The sequence below is a fragment of the Notolabrus celidotus genome, chromosome 3 (genome assembly GCF_009762535.1).
Source record: "Notolabrus celidotus isolate fNotCel1 chromosome 3, fNotCel1.pri, whole genome shotgun sequence".
Lineage (NCBI taxonomy): Eukaryota > Metazoa > Chordata > Actinopteri > Labriformes > Labridae > Notolabrus > Notolabrus celidotus.
The window spans coordinates 22776266-22799703 of NC_048274.1; the positions used below are offsets into that span (position 1 = coordinate 22776266).

The 23438-nt window shown below is 39.2% G+C and overlaps 2 protein-coding genes across 4 annotated transcripts in view; one reads left to right on the top strand and one right to left on the bottom strand.

Annotated features, from left to right (window-relative positions):
• The window catches only part of elp4 (elongator acetyltransferase complex subunit 4), a 62669-nt gene extending 52518 nt beyond the window's left edge, over positions 1–10151 (bottom strand). Inside the window, exons 1-4 of one of the 3 annotated variants that reach the window (XM_034680948.1) lie at positions 9968–10151; positions 7881–7916; positions 1278–1343; positions 765–886 (exon numbers count right to left, since the gene is read on the bottom strand). In XM_034680948.1, coding sequence (XP_034536839.1) covers positions 765–886; positions 1278–1343; positions 7881–7916; positions 9968–10124 — 381 coding nt within the window. In that variant the 5' untranslated portion in view covers positions 10125–10151. Of the gene's footprint in view, positions 1–764; positions 887–1277; positions 1344–7880; positions 7917–9967 lie in introns of those variants that run through there. The other 2 variants (XM_034680949.1, XM_034680950.1) reach the window with 2 other exon arrangements.
• A 25-nt stretch (positions 10152–10176) lies between these two features.
• immp1l (inner mitochondrial membrane peptidase subunit 1) overlaps positions 10177–23438 on the top strand; it is an 18124-nt gene continuing 4862 nt past the window's right edge. Inside the window, exons 1-4 of the mRNA XM_034680324.1 lie at positions 10177–10282; positions 20155–20265; positions 20347–20435; positions 20676–20802. Of these exons, the coding sequence (XP_034536215.1) occupies positions 20161–20265; positions 20347–20435; positions 20676–20802 (321 nt within the window). The 5' untranslated portion in view covers positions 10177–10282; positions 20155–20160. The remainder of the gene's footprint in view (positions 10283–20154; positions 20266–20346; positions 20436–20675; positions 20803–23438) is intronic.

The following is a 23438-nucleotide window of genomic DNA, read 5'->3' on the forward strand; positions in this document are numbered from 1 at the left end:
TGCCAAAGATTTTCAGTCCATGTGAACATGTTGATCTATTTTCTGCCAAACCTGATTTCTTCTAATAAGCTGCAAGCTTGTGTGTCCTGGTGTGTTAACGTGATGCATAAAGTACAACTTTGGCATCTGAAGATTAGCATACTGTGAATGTAGCTGTGAAAACACTAAATGATGTGATATATCCCCATTGGGACTCCCTCTCTTTTAATAAGCCTTTGATATGTAAAGAGAGGGTGAGGCTTTGACCCCTCCCACTATCAATCAGTAGGGGAGAGGCCCTCCTCCTGTATGATGGGTGGCAGTCAGCTTCTGGGACGACGGTCCTCTTTATAGAGTGATGCATCGGGAAACATTTCAACAATGCCACAACCATGCCACTCTCGACCTCTCGGACACCCCCGCTGACCCTAACACATCTTGGGGAAAGCTGTGTGCTTACAATACAACTTGCTAAATCATGGCCAGAACCAGAAAGAATAATGTACAGCAGCGGCTGATTAATACATTGTGGCAAAAAAAACAACTCTTTCTTAAAGTGGGCAAATGTTTCCAACATCTCTTAAAGTGTAAACATAAACAAAAGTTTTCACAAATACCTTTCTGACAGTACAAAGTGCAGTAAAGTAGACATATTGAGGCCATCTCAGCTTCTCTGTGGATGGGTTGTCATCACTTGTAGCTTGCAAAAAGAATGTAATAGACTTTGCAGAACCACACGTGTACTCCCTTAAAGCTTAGAGAAAACACAAAAGCTCTTTTCAAACCTGTAGGATGTCATCAGGGTTATCTTGAGCAGATGCCACAAAAAGTTCATGTCGACACACAACGCCTTCTGCCAGGAAGTACTTCAAGATCATACGTGAGTAGCTATCATATCGGTCCTCCTCTGAAAATGAAGAAAAGAAAAAAACAATCAATTTGTGTGCAAGTAAAATAGTCCAATGGACATACGTCTTAAACTGTTGTTCAATGCCACTCGCCTGCATGGCCAAGGGAAGAGTTCTGAGATAAAATATGAAAAATCCTCCCCGTACTAACACTAGGATCTTGCCTTGTTCTGACACCACAGAGATCCAGCTGTTCATGACCTCATCACAGACCCTGACTGTAATTGATGTAAGGACCACACTCAGGCTACCTTTGGTGTGGAACAGCTGAGGTGGCAATCGACTTGGCACAGCGTCATAGGTGCCTGTGCTGGGATCTGACTATCAAAGTGAAGAGGACACATTCAGATCTCTTGTTATGGTCATAACAATATTCCTATCCACTCTTACCTATCATATCCCCGACCAGCAGAGGAGGTGAGAGGAAGACACCTGTCTTGAGCATGCACCTGACCCCTCCCCCAGAAACAAAAAGGTAAACAAGCTGTCAGGACAACTGACAGGAGGAGGCAGAATTAGGATATGATTTTGTCTGTCTTAAAAATGCTCTCTGACATCCAGGTTCTCTTGATTCTTGCTTCCTTCTGTATGAATCCTGATAGCAGTGGCATACTTTCATCATTATGTCGCCAGTGTCATTCACATCAGGGGTATTTTATTGTCATAATGGTAGTTTCAAAACAGACACATAAGACGCATAAGATATACTTGACTGAGCGCTAGTCAAACTCAGCCGACAGAAAAGGCACACATTACAAAGAGTCTTCAAACCATTGTTGCACTGGTTGTTGATTTGGTGGAAAAATAACCTGTAAAAATGTATGAGACTTTAAAACACAAGTGGAGGAGACAGTACAGTTCTATACATTCATCATACTTTCGCAAATGTCGCTCTTTAAGAACACACAAAGCGGCCACCTGGCCATTTCACACCCAAGACCCACAAATAAAGCCTGTATCATCACCATGAAACCCCCCTAACAAGGCACATAACTCTACTCAGCATGCTACTGCTGCTTCCTGTCACAATCATCATTTTGTAAAGATTTCATAGGCAGCCTCTCCACACAATGACAAACAGTGGGCACAAAGACAAAGGCAGCAGTGACAGTTAAAGGTAATGGACATACAGCTGTCAGCTTGGGAATGACATCCTGACGTGTCATCCTAAAACATCCGGAGAATGCCCCCCCTCCCACGTTCCCGGACTATGTCCTCACCTACGGACTCAGGATGGCCCAGGAAATTCCACGGCTCTTCAATTTGTTGTCGGTGGGGCTCCCTGTTCTCTTATTGATGGGTTTCTAGGTCAGCAAGCCTTTGTGGCTTTCAGCAGGCCCCACAAAGACTCCCAGATGGGCCCTCTCAAGATGGGGCCTATTGTGGCTGTGTTTCTATGGGAGCCTTACAAATGGAACCTCCAGGAGTCATTAGGCTGCTGAGGCAGGGGGTAAGGGAGGGGATGGGGGAGTGGGGTGGGTATACGAGCAACAGGGGGTGGGGGAACAGTCATATCTTTGAGGTGGATCAGTCACTCTGGACAGTCATGGGATGATTTTTTCTTTCTGTTTTTCTGCTTATTCTGACGAAGGTTGGGTGAGGGGGGAGGGAAGGCTTCAGCTTCATCCGCCTTCAAACAGGGGAGTGGGAGAGCAAGAGTCCTGAATCATATCTGCTAAGGCTGCAGGGGGAGGAGACAAAATATCTAGGTCAGAGTGTTTCCCCTTGTATGAATCTTTGGTCGATGTAGATGTTTTTTGTTTGTTTTGTTTTTCTAACTGAGTGACTCTATTTTTTTAGGCCATATAGCAGGTACACAAAATAGAGATAGTTTTTTTTTTTTAAATCCCGAGTTGGAACAAGCAAATTGACGTTTAATATACTGTTACAAGATGGGTAATATAAGGTCAAGTGTTAATTAGCAGCATTTGTCAAGCCTACTTGAATGACTGTTTCAGTTTAAATCTGACATATCTCTATTGTTGAGGCTCAAACAGTAATTCTTATCCTCCTTATAGGTTCAGGTTGTTCGTATCAGATGATCACATGATGAAAAGAGACATTTTAACAGATGCACCTGCCATTTGTGCACAGGTGATCAGACCTCTTGCTTTGAATACATTTTATTATTTGTATGTATGTGTGTGTGTGTGTGTGTGTGTGTGTGTGTGTGTGTGTGTGTGTGGTGGGGGGGGGGGCATATTATTGCACTTTAAAAGTTTTCAGTTGTCACATTGTATTTCTATTGTACTGTTATTGCCATGCTGCTGAGCTTAAAAAAAAACCCTCTCCTGCAACAAGGTTTCAGATTTACATTGTCAACATCAACATGTTAATCATGATGTGATTGATGTCTTCATTTGAGTTGGGTGATTTTCAATCATGCCGCCTTGATGGAAAATAACACCACTACACTTTTGAATGGCATGTTCCAATTAAAAAAAAACTCCCTAAAACCTTTGAGGACAAATCTAAAGTTATTGTATTTTGTTGAAAAACAGACTCTAAATATACATTTTTATCAACGTTTTTCCAGTTTGAGCTGCCATCTATAAGCTAAGCATACAGGTGCACATAATCAGTCTGATGTCTGTAAGCAATGATGACTGCTAATTAGTGTTCAACAACACTCATAGTTAATAAAGCTATTAGCCGTTGTTTTTTGTTATGCACTTTATTAAAATGTGCTGCATAATTTTAGGTGCACTCCTGCATATTTCTTCATGTGTTACAGTGTTATCATTTAAAATAAATGAACACTGTTTAACAGAAAAAGCCCTTTGAAGCTACTTTTTTTTACCTCTAAGTCAAGGTTTCACACCACACTGGTGTAACAGCACAGCATTTATTTGAATCATAAATCAAAGTCAAGATCCTTCTTTATGTTTCATTGCATCGGATTCCCAATTCAAGACACTGGTAAGAATTGTTTTAAATTAATACAGACATGAAAACTGTTCTGAAATGCAAAATATTCATTTTAAACGTGATTAAAAATGTCATTTTTTACAGTTAGCTGTTGAATTATTTTGATTAATCCTAATTTTAAAAAATGAACATTTGACAGAATATTAATTTAAACTTTAAATATCAGACTTATATAGAAGTGTTTGAGTTGTGATTGACTGATTTTGATGGCTTTTTATTACATGTTGCCAAAAACTTTATTCATTCAAAAAAAAAATTCTCGTTTTGCTTATACACAAGAACAAAACAAATTGTTACTGCTCAATTACAAGAGCCAGGATAAAACAGGCTTCAGAGATAAATTCAACACATACTAACCATTAACTTAAGTGACAAGAAATGTTGGAGGGCGACCTCGTAATAAAAACATTCTACATGAAGACAAAACAATGACGTAGTACAGCAACATTAATTACACCCAGTATAAGGCTCATTGTGATGTTGCATTGCTTAACTGACCTAGCAGAGAGTGTACGGTTTGTTACTTGAACAAGTTTAAGCTCATGTGGTTTCAAGTATGCCATAGATAAAGCATAAAAATGTTTTACTATTTTAACAATTCAATTTGTTTAGTATGTTGGAGGGAGATATCTATGAGCAGTTAAAAAATCACAGACTGCCAGCCAATAGAAACTGTTCATGTAATGGGCAAGCCTGTGAGCACAATCAATCACCATGTATCTGAAATGTATTGCAAATTATGTCAAAGCATGGCTATGATGTGCTGACGCCTCATCGTCTGAGCTCTCTGTTATTATTATCACGTATTTCAGAATTTTACATTTTTTTAAATGCATTTGTGAAAATCAGAAAACACTTTATCATGTACATACTGTACATGATATGCTTTAACTTAATTATATAACATTTTCATGTCAGCTTTTATCAGGACCAGTAAGACAATCTGTGAACTCATATAGAAGAAACAATGATTGTCTTCTTTCTAGTCCAATCTGAGCTAGGATGTATTAGTCACTATGATTGTGATGAAATTGAATTTTGTATTTCTGTGTGCGTGCGTGCGTGTGCGTGCGTGTGCGTGCGTGTGCGTGCGTGTGCGTGCGCGCGTGCGCGTGCGTGCGTGCGTGCGTGTGTGTGCGTGTGTGCGTGTGCGTGTCTGAATCAAGTCGACATATAATTAATTCAAATGAATTACCATCCAGGTTATTTGCAAACAAAGTTGAAAGTGAACATTGGCAGCTGAAAATCAGAGGCACTCTGAGGAAGAAGAAACATTTTTTTAACTGGCACATGTCTATGCCTTTTTACTCAGCTAAGTCTTCATCAGGACATAACAGATCATTAAAAACTGGTGTTTAATACGATTAGGGTGTCATGTGACAGAAGTCACAGGACACATGCCAGAAGCACTGTCCTAGTGCTGATGTTAACCTATTTTCTGGTATAGAGATGTTTGGAGGTGATAGCACTCAGTCGCCTTTATTATACTATAATCTGTGTATACTGACTTGATTATTTTCTGATGTATGTTATGAAACCTATATACAAGAAGGTATGCCTTACTTTTCTTTCCTCTAGTTGGTTACAGTCTGTGTTTTTGTTGATTGTCTTCAAGAGTGATGTGACATCTGACAGAAGTCACATGACAGCATAATTGTTAACTGTCACTGCTGTTCTTTATTATCCTTTTTGTCCTGATGAGGACTCAGTTGAGCTGAAGCATATGGAAATATCTCTGTTAAAGAAAATATTTCTAATCTACCTCAAAGTGCCTCAGATTTTTCAGTTTGGACTACCAATTTTCACTTTGAACTTTGTTTGCAAATAACCTGGATGGTCTTTTATCTATTCTGACCTCTGTCCCTTATCCTTGAAGAGCACCTGATGAAGAAATCATTCTTCAGTTTCTGACCAGCGCAGCACTCATTTCATTTTTCTACATTTAATTAATTCTACCTTTGCCCTCACTACACCGGTACACCCTTAAAATAATGCCAGTACTTTTATTACGATCTAATCCTTTTGATAAATTGACACAACACAACCGCCTTAGTGGATGTTATTATGCTACACTACTTTGACACTCTTTAGGCTCAAAGATAAAATAGTTCTTGTTCAAAGTGCATCTCAAAGTTATGAAAAATTCAAACATGCAAAACAATGAGGCCAAAGATAACATAAATTATTATAGGTTTAATAAAGGAAAAACACATATAGTTAATTCAAAATAGTGAAACCATACATGGTTATCTTAATAAGAGCTGGAAAGCTTTGTTCCTTCTCTTACAAAAACACACAAGATGAGAGATCTTCAGACAGCAGCCATACTGGCCTGATCCCCCTCTGGTTGACAAATCTGGATGGACAGCTCAAGACACTTCAAAGGCAGACAACGACCAGTCTGATAATTTTATGTCTGTGTCTCACAAACAGGCCATCACGGCTAAAGGGGCAGACTGTAGGAGACGACTGCCTGAAACCAACACAAACAAACACACGCTCCAAAACACCCCCTCCATCCCACCCAACCCACTCACTCTCTCTCTCTCACACACACACACACACACACACACACACACACACACACACACACACACACACACACACACACACACACACACACACACACACACACACACACACACACACACACACACACACAACAAAACAGACAGCACAGTGCACACACACACTTGCACGCACATCGCTCTTTCAGAGACAAACACAAGAGAGCTCACACACGCATTTCACCTTTACTGTGTCTCTCATTACCAGATGAAACCAACCGTACATTGATTCACAAAATGGAAGGGAAGAACGCATTAGTGTATAATCACTGACTCCTGCATCGATTGGGGGGGTGAATTAAAGGGCAAAGCAATATCATCAGTTGGTATAGGCCTTTGCTACACACAAATTACAGCTTCAAGGGGAAACAAGACTACCTTAACCTTACTGTCTACCAGTGCATATAGCCAGGCCTATGATGAATGATAATAACAATAATAATACAGTCAAAGACATTTATGTCCCTACAAAATCCACTTGCTTTGAATGTACAACCAAAAAACTTCTCTAACACATCTGCAGATGAGCATATTAATTAAGGATCAAAGTAGAAGCGTGAACACCTGGGAATGTAACGAGAGACCTTCAGGTCATTGGTCTATTTGCCATTCTGCGAGACAGACACACACTTACCACAAAGAGCCTGACAACAGACAGAGTATCATTATCTGCAGCATGCTAAAAAGTGACACTGAATTCAGTTTAGTGAATATATTTGAAATGGCGAAGCTATACTTCAGCAGGAGGTTAAAACAGTGTTATTAATCAAAGATTAATCCTGATAGAGAGGATTCTGCAAAGTTGCCAAAAAGCTCTTGGCTTATAACGCTACAGAAAAAAAGTGGCATCTTTTGTGCCAAAAGAGTTCAGTTTGACATGTTGTGTTTCTCAAAAGTATCAGCATGAAATGGAAGCTCAGTACTTGCTGCTTTTCTGTAATGGGGGGGTTCGGGGGGCAGTAAACTAGCTCATGAAGCTGGAAGCCGAACTGTAACTGGACTGTTGTTGGAAATGGTTTACCATGATGTGTTGTGTTGTTAAGTGTTGTGTATTATTTGCTAAGTTAATCTTTTGAATAAAGAGCTTACACTTTAGAATTTGGTGTATGATAGCATAGCCACGTAATTACAAGCTAATTCACTCATCAGAGTATATAATAATAAAATGTACTTATTTAATATAATGCTATGAAATATCTGATGATATGTGTAGCTGAACTTCTTAGAAAATACCTCCATTCAGGTCCTCATGCTGTATACATAAGGCTTATACAAACATCTTACCAATTACCAATCCATTTTTTATCAATCCTGTCTTTAAGTAGTTCTGTCCGGTTGCTATACCTGTCCATTAAAAATAAATAGCTGATTGGGAAATGTCTTGTGTCCTTCCCAAACAAATGTTTAAACAGGATATACATCACATACAGGTAGTTGTTCATCCATCAATAAGTGGATTCTTTAAACCAGTATTCAATTTAATGAGGGAAAGGCTCACCTATGAGGAGTACTGTTCCAACTGCTAACCCACCACCTGTATGTGAAGACAAAAAAAACAAACATTACTATAGTGTCTTATAAATATTAGTCAAATAATACAGATGAAGTCATTGTATGAATCAACATGACCTATTAGGGGCCTCCCTTTGCTAAACTATTATTTTACACGCTTTCTTTTGAAGAATTAATCTTTATAATAAAGTATGCCTTTAACATTATGTTAGCTTGCTTGAGTTATAAATGCACAAGTGTTTACCAATAAACAGTGACAATGATGGCTTTGTTAAATTTAAGAGCCCCATCAAGTCATGACGGTATGAAACTGACCTCAAAAGTAGCAACTTAAAACTTAAGCAGCCAAAATGAATTTAGCATCACTATTTGCTTCTTTACTTTTATTTTTCATTTTAAAGTTGCATCATTGAAGAGATTATATGGCTATCTAAGAACAAAGAAGAATTCATAGGTTTACATCGATATACAATATTTTATAGTTAAAATAAACAAGAAGGAGGGCATTATACAAAATCATCACAAACTGGCTGATCTTTTCATGTACTGATTAAACACAATAACTTGAAGAGAAAGGTATTGGGCCTGAGATAGAAACAGGATGATCTCGCCTGAGCTTGTTTTCATGTTCTTTAACATTATTTTCTCAACATAATAATGTTGTAGTTACAACAGGAAAGTGACAATGCCTATGTTATTTTTATCAACTTTTCATCACATAACTGAAGTGTGTTGATCGATGATTTATAGTTGATGTCTTACTGTACTTATTGTACTACTATATTCTAAATCATCAATCTAATGTTAAAACATCTCGGAGAATTTGTTACTTCTAGTCTAAAGGAAGGATTTTTTTTCGTGTCTTTTACATTAAAACATGGTATACTACATCTCCAGGCATTTGCTTGTTCATCTGAAGCTGTCATTTTAGATGCATTAGTTTAACTGAGTTATGGAATCTTTTGAGCTCCTCTGGTTCTTGGTGCCTTAAACTCCTCAAAGACAAAGGAAATTATAGTAGATTTCCAAAGATACAGGCTCTGCCATCAGCTAGTTAACATTCGAGGGGTGGACATCGAGGTGGTGCCAACCTACAAATATCTAGGTGTACATCTGGACAACAAGGTGGACTGGTCCCTTAACACAGATGCACTCTACAGGAAGGGGCAGAGCTGCCTCTTTTTCTTAAGGAGGATCAGATTCTTTTAGACATCTGCAGTAAGATGCTGCAGATGTTTTATCAGTCTGTGGTGGCAAGTGTGTTATTCTATGCTGCGGTCTGCTGGGGAAGGAGTATAAAACACAAGGATGTGAGGCGACTGCACAAACTAGTGAAAAGAGCTGGCACTGTGATTGGAACCAGGTTGGACTCACTGGGGGCTGTGGTGGAGAGATGCACACAGAAGAAGCTAGAGGCCATTCTAAATTACACAGATCATCCACTTCACAACTTCTTTGTGGACCAGAGAAACAGCAGCAGTGGACGGCTCATCTCTCTGTACTGCAAGACTGAGATATACAGAAAACCATTCATCCCTGCAGCCATTAGGCTTCATAACTCTCTCACCAATTGGAGATGAGCTGACATACACCTGAATTACTTGTTTTATGTGATTTTTAGAGTTTTATCTGCCAGACACCTGAATTTCCCCCTTGGGGATTGACAAAGTAAATTATATTCTACTATTCCAGACAGAGCTGAAAAAGCTAAATTTCTGCAATCAGCTTTGGTTGACAATTATGCTAGATGCCTTCAAACAACTGCTCATCCGTGGGTCAAAGTCTTTTTGATATCAATGTAATGTTATACTAAACGATTGACACTAAAAGTACCTATAATATGTTTGCTACTGAACCCTTTACCGTAAAGTACCCATTACTGCAACATGTCTTGCCCTGAAAGTAACACAACCTCGTGCCAGGTGTTTTTTTTATATATTGTCTCTTCGACAAATTATAGAATAATTTTATTTCAAACTCCTGCATTAATCAAGCTGACAGTGAAAAACAGTGTTAGCCTGTATAGCCCTTAGCCACGTTAGCGCTCACATTACATCTGAACAGCAGACTGACCGAGCAGATAGTCAAGGGACGTCACACCGGTAGAAACTAAGAGTTGTCCGTTTTGAACCGAGGGTCTGGTACCAGGAATAGAGATTAGTTTGCTCCTTGTTTTCTTCTGGAAACTCGTAACTGCAGGTTTCCCCACACTGCTCACGGGAGCCGCCATACTGTTTGTAAGATGATGACGCCTTCAATGTTTATAGAGGTATCGTCCAATCAGAAACAACCTTGCTGGGGGTCGACCAATGAAAGCAGAGAATATTGCTGGGCTGCTTGTGGACTGTGGAGGCTGTCAAAGAGGAAGCATTAACTCTCAGTCAGTAGGTAAGTAAAGCTTCGTGTTTTATCAGAAGCCATTCTTTAAATCAACACAAATATGTGTGTTTATCTGAGATGACAATAAGGTGTTTCAAAAAGACTCGTCTGACGCCTGGCTCTGTGCTGTTTTGACCTTGTTGGTTCATAACATTTCAGAGCCAGCATATCAATGACATTTACTATCTCTAATAACGCACTAAGTGTGGTGTTACCTCATATGCATGCCTTATAACAGGTAGAGATACAGTGCGCACAATTATGGAATATAGAGTGAGACTTCAGGGTATCTCACGCTAAGATACCATCCTATTTGGTGTTAATGAATGAATGTATGAACGGAGACCTTTTGTATAGGGAACCAGTCATATACTAAATTGCTTCAGAACATAAAGGATAACTTAAGTGTCACCTTATTTTTTTTTGCCATTTTTGTGTTCAAAAATACAAAACTATAACTAATTACTTCTGAAATACTAGGTTTTTAAACAAAGGTTAGAAATCAATAGTGACTGCATTAATGACAAAATACAAAACAGTAAATTTGGATGTTTGCAGCAATTTATAAAAGAATAAGATATGTAGCTATTATACCAAAGTAGTTCTAATTTATTTATCCCACATTGGTTTGGCAGAAGCTTTGTTCCATCGGCCATAGCACTGCTTATAATAATAATAATAATATTAATTCATAGGATGTATATAGCGCTTTTCTGAATACTCAAAGTCACTTGCTAAACAAAATGCCTATGTGTCCTGTGTGTTCATGTGTTTCCGGTGTGTATGTAGGATGATGTGCACCATTGTTGTGGGGGCTGGGTGGATGTTTATTGTTTATTTGTGTTTTATATATAATAATAAGTAATTATAATAACTAGTATTTATATAGTGCCTTTCAAGAAACCCAAGGTCGCTTCAGTCTGGGGGGTATGTGGGGATAACACTATCTAACGGGGAAAGGCCTTGAGGAAAAGGTGCGTTTTGACTGCTTTCTTAAAAGTGTCCAGGGTTGGGGCGCTGTGGATGTCGGGAGAGAGAGAGTTCCAAAGAGTGGGGGGCAAGGGCATGCAGGGATTTGTAGGTGAGGAGGAGGAGTTTATAGGAGATGCGGTACTTCACAGGGAACCAGTGGAGGTGAATGAGAGTGGGGGTGATGTGCTGCCAGGGCTTGGTGTGCGTGAGAACCCTGGCATATATATATATATATATATATATATATATATATATATATATATATATATATATATATATATATATATATATAATTTTATTTTTTTTTGTACAGATGGTGACAACAAATTTCCTTATGCAGGAAAAATAAAGATCTATCTATCTATCTATCTATCTATCTATCTATCTATCTATCTATCTATCTATCTATCTATCTATCTATCTATCTATCTATCTAACTTAGTCAGGTTAAGTCTTCTGTAATGTCATATAATGTAATAAATATGTCATCGTTTTCAGATGTACAAATGCATTGTAACACAGAGCGGCATGCCCATATGCTCCAGCATTGTGTACTTTTGTGTCATGTCACAGGTCATATTTGGGTTGAAGGGCTCCTTAGGTGAAAAGGTGAAAGGAAGGTCACCAAAAGTACTGTGAGCACACACTAGGATGTCACTGTGAGCATGCAATGCCTACAGCATGAGTTTTAAATCTGTATGCATTGTATTATTTATTAAATATCAGCAAAGTTGCCATTCAAATAGTCTTTTTTTTTACATCCAAAAATCAAGTATTGCAACCACTGAAGGAAATAAGCTCCCATCAAAAATGGTAAAAAGGACCTTTGCAACCATGACCAAATTTTGTTTTCAATGAATAAATGTTATTCCATAATGACATTTTTTAGTTAAGATATGTAACTGACTCAATAACATGATGAACCCAATAGTCTCTTCTGTCAGGTCAGGCTGCTACTATCTGAAGGTTTACACTTCTAAATTGATCCACCTAGATTGCAGGAGCGGCAGACAAAAATATTGAGTGTCTTGTAGAACTGTTAAGTGACTTGCCAGAGGGCTATACTGGGGGGAAAAGTCAACATTAGGGTCTGATTGCTATATTATAATCTATTAAATAAAATAACTGGCCACCTTGAACTTTTTAGGTCTAGCTCATGTGGAATGCATTGCAATACACTGCTCTGACCTTTTTCAAAGAGACATTTGGTAGTATGAAAAGTAAATGTGTGAATAATGTTATAAACAATGGATGAATTCTACTAAGCTGCTTTGGTTACAGGGTGATGGAGACTCTGTCACAATATCTGGGCCACTTATGTAGCCATCGGTGATGGACTTAATAACACCTGCCTTTCACTACTATGATTCAAATGTCTGCTGTGGGAATGGTAATCTGCTCACAGGGGAAAGGCCGGTGTATTTGGGACTGTATAATGTCCACTCTTAATAGCGGCTGACTGATGAGTGATCAGTGTAATCCTTGAGACAGCTGTAAAAAAGCTTTGTGAGGCAGAGGGAAGCCAGAGGCAGCACAAGATCACAGGATATTGTAAGGCTCCAGAGGAAGCAATAGCCCAACTGCTCACTTTACAAATGCTCTCAGCAGAGGCAGTCCTGCTGTTTTGACAGCACTGTTGAGATTTATGTGTGCTGACAGGAGACCAAGGGAATATATCATGACTGACAACACTGGGCATTGTGGAAAGCTTATACGAGACAAATAAGATGCGCTGACTGACCTGCATCTCTGCTTTGGCTGTCCATGTGCAGGATGCAGGAGCACAATGCCGTGGAAACTTTCTCCACATCCTTCGCGCAGTGCCAGTCACCTTATTTTCATTCCCTTTCAATCCTGATTTAACCTCTGCAGCACAATTCAGTCTGTGGTGGTGTAAACACAGTGGCCCAATTCTGCAAAAATAACACAGTTTGCCCTCTTTTTCAATGTGTCATATGTGCATGTGTATTTTCTCTGCCGTGTTTTTGTCACCTCTATCAGCCTCAGTATCTGATTGAGCTATATAATGGCAGCAGTCATAACATGTCAGACCTTTCCTGGTCAGACTGTTTTGGTTTGTTCGGTCTAATTCTGCAAACGGTGTAAAGCTGCAAGAAGCAGTGGACTTTTTGTGTCGGGGGGGATGTCAGATTATCATCAACATGCACTGTATTTGTTTTGTTAGTGTTGAAAGTAAGGTAATAGTCTAAGGGCACGAGTACAATAAGCATAGGATGGATTTTGTACACAAAAAACTGTAAAGACTTTTCCATTTATTCAGCATCCTATAGTTTGAATAGCTCTATTTTGATGCCCTGAGGTTTGCCGCAGGTGTTGCATGAAATTCAGCAGGCCATATGAAGCTTGACCTACAGGAAAAGAAAAAATAGACATCGAAAAGTTTTCCTTTTAGGTTGAGGTGTCTGTCATTGGCTAGTGTTAAAGTATAACAGGCTTTGTCATGAGCAGGTCACTGCAGAATACAAACTCCTTTGTGAATCTGATACAACACCGGATAAGATCTCTCTATTCTCTCAGCACCAGCCCAGCACCAGGCATTCGCTTGTGGTCAATACAATAAGGCTTAGCGGCTGATTTTTCCATTCTATATAATTGGCTGGGGACTCTGTCAGCCCACACTTCCTTTCAATTCATAGCAGTTGTATTCATATCACTTGGCTATTATTTGCTCTGGCTGACCCATTGATTGCAGGTTTAAACCCTCAGCTCCTCAAATAGTAACCTCGCTCAGCTGTTTCACGGCTGTGTTGCCGTTAGCAACAATGAAAAGAGCAATATGGAGATCAGTCACTTCAATTAAGCCTCTAGAAGGCAGACCTAGACGATATGGGGGCGAGACATAGCACTCTTGTGACTGGGACTTCTACATCTGTCACTCTCCATCCAGCCAGGTGTCTGTGTCTAAATCAGCAGGATTATCTCTGATTGGACTGATAGTTCAAACAGACCCCCCTGGTTGCTGAACCTCCTCTTTTTTTATCGCTCACATTAAGATCACATCAAGCTCTGCGCAACAGGACTAATGCCCCACCTTCCTCTGCCTTCTGCTGCCCAGAGGAAGACATCAGAGGTGGGATTGGTCCCTGCTCCTCCAGGCTCCCTTCCATCTGGGATCCTCAGGGAGACGACGAATATCTGACAAGGGGCTTGTAAGCCTCTTAGCCCCCCTGTTGCCCAGCTCTCTCTCAGCCCATGTTTTCCTAATTTAGTTGCGTAAGGAGTCCACTGCAAGACCCTCATGCGCTGTTTGAATTGAGATTCTCTTTGTGCTTCTAATAGACTGACCGTGTTTATCAATTAACACTACTCGCCCAATGGCAGGCTCAAATCTCTCGAGACCATAAGTGGTTTTTCCTTTTTGAATATTTCCGTATGGCTTCAATAATGTGTGTATTATAGATAGAATTTTCTTTCCACTGTTATTGGCATTTCATTTATCATTATTTTATGCTTGCTGTTCGTGCGTATGCGGCGTGTCTGTCAACATATTTACGTTTTTTGGACTCAAAATGTGATTAAGTTGTGGACACTTGTTTGTGAAAGGTAGTGACATTAGTTATTTTAAACCACAAAGGGCCGACACATTGGCCTCAAGTCTTGACTATTTGAATATTTACTAAAAGTTTTAATTATTTTAAGGTCATGCCAGTTTTCCATCCTAGAAAAACAACATATTTTGAGAAATAACAATGACAGGATTCCCACTTTTGAGATAAGAGACTGCCCATTTTGTTGCGGATGTGTCCGTAAATGTAACATTCAGGAAAAAAAAACAAAACACGTCATTGACAAATTATTTCTTCACTGTGTCAGCTATACAAAACAATGTGTAACTGACAATTCTCATACCAAAAACAAAGTAAAGACGCATTTCTTTAATCTGCCTGGGATTGCTCTGCCCTAAGTGAACAACTCTCCCTCAGTAAGAGGATCACAGAGTTAAACGCACAATGCTGTTTCCATCGGCAGCTATTCATTTGTGATCCCCCTCTCTTCCTCACTGTAGTGCTGCGCTTTGACTGCAGGAGGCCGGTGACCACAGATGGTTCTGCAGAGAGAGCTGTGCTGACTTTCTTTGTTTTCCCATGAACATGTTTGGCGTGTAATCCTGGATTAACAGGGAGACTTTGTGTTAATTCACAGCTGTAATACAGCATTCAATTAATGTTGATACTCCCAAGCGCACACATACGCTTAGCATTAGAGGCAGAGATAGTGTGTGTGTGTGTGTGTGTGTTTGTGTGTGCGTGTAGCCTGACTCTTTGCTCAGGGGAATTGGAGGTAATAGAGATCCAATCAGAGGTCTCTGTGGATGTCCACCTCATTCTGAATCCCAGAGGAGTCACTGCAGCTTATATATGCACTTTGTATGAAACACATAGGTAATGCTATTGTGTGTGCACATTCACACCACATACGCACACACACTATCAATGACAGGGGGTGCCTTAGAAAACCAGGCAGCTGCATATGGACTCTCTTGATATCACTCACTGACTGTGTGATCTTGTTATGCAAAGTCCCTTAATCCCTACCTATGATGAATGCGCGCAGGAATGGAGGGGGGGCTGAGACAGAGATATGAGGGCAGCTGTAAGAGAGGCTGTCCACTGTGTTCTGAGTGCTAGCAAAGACTTCTGATCCCCCCCAACCTGAGAGAATGAAGAGAAAATGTGAGATCACGTCTGAGAGTGCATTACAGTACAGCAATGACAGACAGAGATGCTGGGTGGAAGACAAATAGAGCCGAACATGTCGCCTTAGTGCAGACCTGAGATTCACATTAACCTTTAGACTCCTTGCTTCCCAACAGAGGAATTATAGAGCCAGAGGTGTTATTGTAGCAGCAGTGGGAGGACTGAGTTTATAGCTCCCGATCAGGAGACACAGAGCAGGCTGTGACTGGAAGGGGGCACCTCATTTTGGCCCTGTGCTGAGCTCATATACGTACATCCCCCTTCACCTGCTCAAACACCGTCATACACAGTTGTAGCAGAAAGCGAAGGGTTGCCAGGGGTGATCAGGAAACAGAGGGAAGAAAGTAGTAGAAGCACCGAGGGAGGTAAAAGGATGGAGTTGGTCTTTTTTGGATCAGAGATGATGGCGACTAGGGCCAAAGAGACAAACCCTGCAAGGGATGAAAGAAGACATAGAGGGTTTAGTAGGTGGAATATAGCTGGCATGGAGGAAAGAGAGAGCACTGTGTGTCTGTGTCTGTGTGTGTGTGTGTGTGTGTGTGTGTGTGTGTGTGTGTGTGTGTGTGTGTGTGTGTGTGTGTGTGTGTGTGTGTGTGTGTGTGTGTGAGAACAGTGGAGGGGGGTAATGGGATTAGGGGTAACACCTTTGGCAGGGCCGGGAGAGCCACCTGACACCCGGTCTGTTGGGGACCTGGGGAGATGAGGGGGGTTAGTGGTGATGGTGGTGGGGCAAAGGGAGAAATTGGGGGACTAATCCGTGTCCATCTTTGGGAAGTCATTCCCAGAGCTCTGAGGATTTGGGGCTTTGGTTTCCGCTCTGCTTGCTTTGGTTAATAATACCCTGGGAGGGAGAGAAGACATGGAGAGAGAAAGAGGGGAAAAGACAGAAGGAACCGAGGGGGACGGGGAAAAGATTTCTTTACCCTGTGGTGGACTGGCATACAGCAGACTCAGATAAAAATGTCTCAAGTGCAGACTGACCTCTTAGCCAAGTTGTATGTAGACATGTTTCCATACCATTATATTCTCCCTAATACTACTGCTACCTAAATTTCAGCATCAGTTTTAGTGTAAAAATCCCACTTCAATGTATTTTTAAATAGGGCCAGTTGGTAGGAGGGTTCCAGTAATAGGATTGTCCCCAAGAGACTCAATTCCTTGTCATTAAACTAAAATTTGAATTCTGATTAACCAACTCATCTATGTATACAAAAACGCTCAGAAACAATCAAAACTGAGCAGCACTACTCATTTACCACAGCTAAACACAAGATGACAGAGTCTGCAGGTAAATTATGTCTAATTGGTTTGCCAAGTGTGGCTAACGTTAGCCGAGCTAGCACCACCAGCTTTCGATCCTTCTTCACGGTTAACGTCCACATGTCTGTGCTGATAACACATCTCACTTTAATCAGACACAGCTTACAAAAAACCTTATCTCCATTTTTTTAGATCACAATGCTACCAAAACACGTCGCATAACAAGATGTCATGTATAATCTGTGCATGTTTACATTCAGGCAGAGGTGTCAAAAATATTCACATTCATTACTCAAGTAGAAGTATAGATTCTAGGGTTTAAAAAGACTTCTGTAGAAGTTGAAGTATCTGCTCAAGCTTTTTACTCAAGTAAAAGTGTAAAAGTACTGGTTTCAAAACTACTTAAAGTATGAAAGTAAAAGTAATGTAAGGGGGAAAAATGGACAAAAGGACAAAAGCTTAGGCTGCTCCACAGGAGCCTATAGTGCACTACCCTACCTCCCAAAAAAAAACCTTTTTCTTAAGGCCATAATGACTATAATGTTATATTAATATGTTAATGTATCATGTTTATACTTCTCATCAAACCACAATCAAATTCACTATATCCGGATGGCGCAATTTATCGGGATAGGGTTTAATTTTTTTAAAGATGACAAGCCGGAATGAAAACAAGCCAAAATTAAATAGAAGTAACAAGGCTATTTTTTAAAATGTAAGGAGTAGAAGTAAAGATAATTGCGTGAAAATGTAAAGAGTAGAAGTAAAAAGTCGGCTGAAAAATAATTACTCCAGTAAAGTACAGATACCCAAAATGTCTACTTAAGGAAGGTAAGTATTTACACTTCATTGCTTGACACCTCTGTAACCAGGTAGTGGAGCATTACAGCATTATGGCAGTAGACATTAAGTAGAGCTACAGCCATGGCTAGTAGCAGGTAGCTTTGCTACAGCCTAGACACAACATATGACTGCCTTTCAAGTCTACAATAATACAAATATTAACTGATTCATAACAGCGGTGCCAACTAGTGAGGGTTATTTTGTAATCATTAAGTCTGGCATACGTATGCATCCCAAACTCTTAGTCTACTAATTTAAAAAGACTCAACAGGGGTCCACCATGAACAAGCAATTGACATCATTTGGCAGCAGTTGCAAGGAAAAACTTCCTCTTAACAGGCAGAGACCTTCGGCAGAACCAGACCCATAGTGAACAACCATCTGCCTGACTAGATGCACCAGAGGGTTAGAGGAAGATGCAGATAGAGAGTAACAGATTGAGGCAAACAAACAAACAAACAAAGCAACAACAACAACAGATAATACAGACTTATGACTACAGACCCATTAATAATGATAAGTTATGTGTAGCATTAGCAATAAAGACAGCCATGATAATATAACTATGACTTATAATGATAATTGTAACAGTTGAACTTTGACAGGCCTTTTATTAGCTTTTACAATAACAGTAGGGTTAAAATAGGACAGACTGATACTATTAATTTTAGAAGTTAGGGTCAAGAAGCCCAAAGATTAAGATCTGACTATAAAACAAACATGTTGTTATTATTATTATGTTTTGACATCTGTTTACTACTAATTCTTTGTAACTGTAATACAACTGCCATCATTGTGGTATGGCCTGGCTCAGGTCAAACCTTCTATAAAATGTGATTTTAGAGCTTTTTATTTTCTTGTTTAACTGGCAGTAAGACCTCAAACTGTACAGACTCTCTTGTTATTATTACTGTCTCTTTCAGAGCTTGGTAGATGCACTGATTTTCAATGTAAAGTGCTTTATTGTTTTATTTTTCCTGTGTTTAGTTGTTGACATCTGCTACCTTTGACTTACTAACACTCTCTGCTGTCACTACTGTTATTACCCACTGTCATCATAAAATAGATTACCTCAAATTAGTTCTGTAACTCAGCCATGATACATCCATGATGTGTTACAGAACTTATTTAAGGTTGTGTATGATATGATGACGATCAATAATAACAGTGTATTTGTGTTGCTGTGTAGGCCACAGTTAAGAGCAGTGAAGAATAATTGATTTCTGGTTAAACAAATAAAGGTTTTTGGTAAGAGATAAGTAATAGCAGTATCAGAAGTTCTATTACTGGTATGGTTAACGGAAAAACTCAAGGTGTATCTCTACTTCTCTAGACCTACAGTTGTTATCTGTTTGTGTATATATGTTTGTGTGTGTGTGTGTGTGTGCGTGCGTGTGTGCACGCGTACACACAGTGCATGACACTTTGTAAAGATTGACTCACTTTCTTCCGTCCATCCAACAGGTTGCAGCTTGAGTAAAAGTCAATAACCTGAGTGTGGCTGGGATGTTTGCTCAGAAGACACACAGATAGTTCTTGTGTGTGTTTGTGTGACTGAGTGCAGGGCAGGTGGGTTGGTGGACGGGTGGGTGTGGGGGGTGTCTTTGTGTTTCCATGGTGCTGACAGAAGTTGATAACTGCTCTAATGATTGCGGTGGTGGTGAAGGCAGCACACTGTTAGGGGACTAGCTGCAGTAGGTGCAGAGCTGCTTGGCTGGATATGTCACAGTTTCTGTGTTTGTCCATCACCTAAACACAAGGTGTTGATTGGTACATCCTACGCAGGGTCAAAGGTCAGGGCAGTTTTCGGCTGTGAACTGGCCCGCTCAGCCCCTGAGAATGAAACACCAGGGAAAGTGACATCTTAGCAGTAGGCCAACTGTGACAACCTTGTCCACACCTTTAAAAATTAAACTCCAAACGGCTTCTGTTTTGAGAACTCCTCAGAGGGACTTAAGCCTACCATACATGGATGAGACACTAAATCATTTCCTCACTCTGTGCTGTATGTAGCATCGGATAACTATGCATACTGACATTGTGCCATAATCTACGGTGTATGTGTGTGTGTGTGTGTTTTTGTTGTAGGTGGAGATGTTCCGCAGTGTGCTGGGGAAGACGCTGGGGTTTGTGGGCTACACCATCCAGTATGGCTGCATTGCAAACTGTGCCTTTGAATTCATCGGAGAAGTTGTTGTGGTTTGTATAGTTTAATTATGAGAAGGAAAGACGGATCATGTTTTAGAGTTAATTTTAATCTTATTTTGTTGTTTGCTTCAGTGTTCTGGTCCATCCATGCAGCCCACCATTGTCAACCACGATATTGTTTTCTCTGAGCGGATAAGTCGTCATCTTTGCAAAATAGAAAAGTAGGTTCCAACAACTAGATGAATATGCAAGGAAACAAAAATCATATCCAAACAGATATCCAAATGTATCAAAATTTCAATATTCACATCTTTTATTTTCTGGAACATTTCTGACTTTTTTCTGTGCCTTTCCTTTATTTTCTGAAAGAAGTGGAAGGAATAAAGATTCTTATAAAGATAGGTCGTAAATAAATGAGATATTTTTTTCATTTTTTGTGTGTAATTATTTTTTCTTTACAGGGGTGATATAATAATCGCAAAGTGTCCATCTGACCCGAATATGAACATCTGTAAAAGGGTGATGGCACTTGAAGGTGACAAGGTCTGCGTAAGTGGCCCATCAGATCTCTTCAAGACCCACACATATGTGAGTATGTTTGCTGCACGTAATGTATTCAAAGTGCTGAAAGTTTCCTCTACATGTCATGTGATCACACGCTTTACCAATAAAACATTCCTGATGGCAGCTTTACTGTTTTGCCTCCAACAAACACAAATCAAAATTCCTTTTTGGATGACAGAAAGGTGAAAATGATGCAGGGAAATAGAAAATAAACGTAGAATGCATTTACTACAAAACACTTGATAGTTTGACAGAATCTGTGCATAATGCAAAACTGTCTCTGAGTTTTTGTTTACTTTGTGTGTGTGTGCTGCTGTCTATACACTATTATAGTTGTTTACATTTTAGACCGCACACATCTATTTTGTGTCATTGGTCAAAATATCAGCTTTTGACAACACCTATATTTCCTCAGAACAGTGATAAAACCAGAGAGTGAGCAGGGGTTCTGCTGCTGAAACCACTGTCATTGCTTTTCTATTACTACTCTCCCCAACGCCCACAGCTCAGGCCTGCAATCTCTCTGAAGCCTGTTAGAGTTAGTGCCAGCCGAGTGGACACACTGATGGGTGGGCGGAGGTGTGTGTGTATGAGTGTATGTGTGTGTATACGTCTGTGAAGCAAAGGTTGCGTTTAAGTTGCATGTTTTTGAATTTATTGTGTATTTTATAGACTTTGAGCAGACTGCTGAATGAGTTCAGAGATACATAGCATAAGGCCGAACGTTTAAGTGTCATTCAACAAATCATCTAAGAAATAAAGACGCTTCCCCTTCTGCTAGCTTCGCCTGCACATTCACAGGACGAAAACTGGGAAGGTGACATCATGGTGTTTTGATATTTGAACCCAGTATGTAGCAACTGATGTTTCATTTTGAGGCCTTTTAAACCTACAACTTTGTGGACAGTTCCAGAATTTGGCTTGTCCATCCATCTTTGAGTAAAGTACACTGACAACCTTATCTTCTTAGATTTTATTTCACTTTCATCCTCTCAATATTTTGCCGTCCTCTAAACCATTGCATATCAAAATGGTAATTCAAGCACAGATGTTTATAGTGCATTTACCAAAACTGGCAAGACAAAGCTCTGTAAAACATAAAAACCTAACATAAAATAACCCAAAATGTATGAATAAAACAGTAAGACATACCAAATAACAGGGAGTACATTTTATTTTAAAGAAAATGTAAAAATCATCTATAAATAATAAATGGATACAAATCCTTGGCTGTAACACAACATTTTATAAAACTGTATTTTATTATATTTTATTGTATTTTATATTTAAATTTTAGATATTTAAAAGCTGGAAGAGAGAAACAGCATCTCATTTTTCCTGTATGTCTCGTATATACAGTGAAAATTGACAATAAAAACCTTTAAATCTTGAATCTTTGAATATGTAGTATTTTTCTTTAAATATAAATCATACCAGAATTACCAGATACGTCTTTTGTTTTGCTTTGTGAGCTGGTGTAACTTTCAAAGCCATCCCCAAGGTTTGAGAAAGAATGCTCTTAAATGCATTTCACATTGTTGCAATTAGTTATGCAATGACAAAACACTGTTTAATTCAAGGGCCCTTCTTCGTTTAATGCATGTAGTGAGTTCAGCGGTTCAGTGCGCTACTTCAGGAATTGGCTGTAGTTAAAGTTCCAGTGAGAGATTTTAAGCTGGTTTTAAGAACGGCTGAAATGTAGTAATGATGCCTCTTTATGAGCTACTAAAACAAACAAGGACATCCGTACAAAGAGTAACTAATTAGTAACATTTAATGCCTGAAAGTGTTGCTGCTGGGCAGCTGTCAGATTAAGGAAATATTCACTTTTATTTTATTATTTTACCAGCATATATCAACAATAAGTCATTCATTTGTCTGTCAAAAGACAGCAGATGGAGATTTTTTTACTAACACAGTACAGGGCAAATCAGTAAAGAAACAAGTGGTCCACAAGGGGTGCCAAAATCCAGACAAAACACAAGTTCCTCACAGGAGTTTTAACCATTCTTATTTTACCAATCAATTTTTATTAGAGGTCTATCTGTGTTTTTTCAATTCTTTAATGTCAAACATGGTCAAAAATGCACACATAAACTTCTGAGAGCTCAAAGTGATATCCTCATTTTTCTAGTTTTAACACACTAAAAATCTAAAACTCAAAGCTATTAACTTTAAAATTATACAAAACAAATAAATGCAGGGAATCTGTATAATTGACAAGCATGGAGGAAAAATGTGTATGTATTTTGAACTGATAAAAAACTGAAGCTTTGTTTGATTTGTTTCCAGTCAATCAATCAATTTGATTCATTCACTACCGGTAATTATTTTAACATCAGTTAAAATCTATAAAACACAGTGTTCTTGTGTTTTCTATAGATCCACATGTTTTTATTATAGTACCACTCTGTTTTTTATTATACATGCTGTTGAAAAAAGACATAATACTGTGTCTGACAGTTCATTCAGTTGTAAAGATATATTTTACATAATGCAAATATAAAAGGCTTTCTGATGGCAAAGTAAAGTTCTGACAGATTTCTAAATACATAGCACACTTACACAGGCATTACTATTTGGGTTGAAGTTTCTTAAGATTAGCTAAATTACGTAGTATAGCCAACCCCGTCTGCAAGGGTTGATAACCTAGCTTCAGT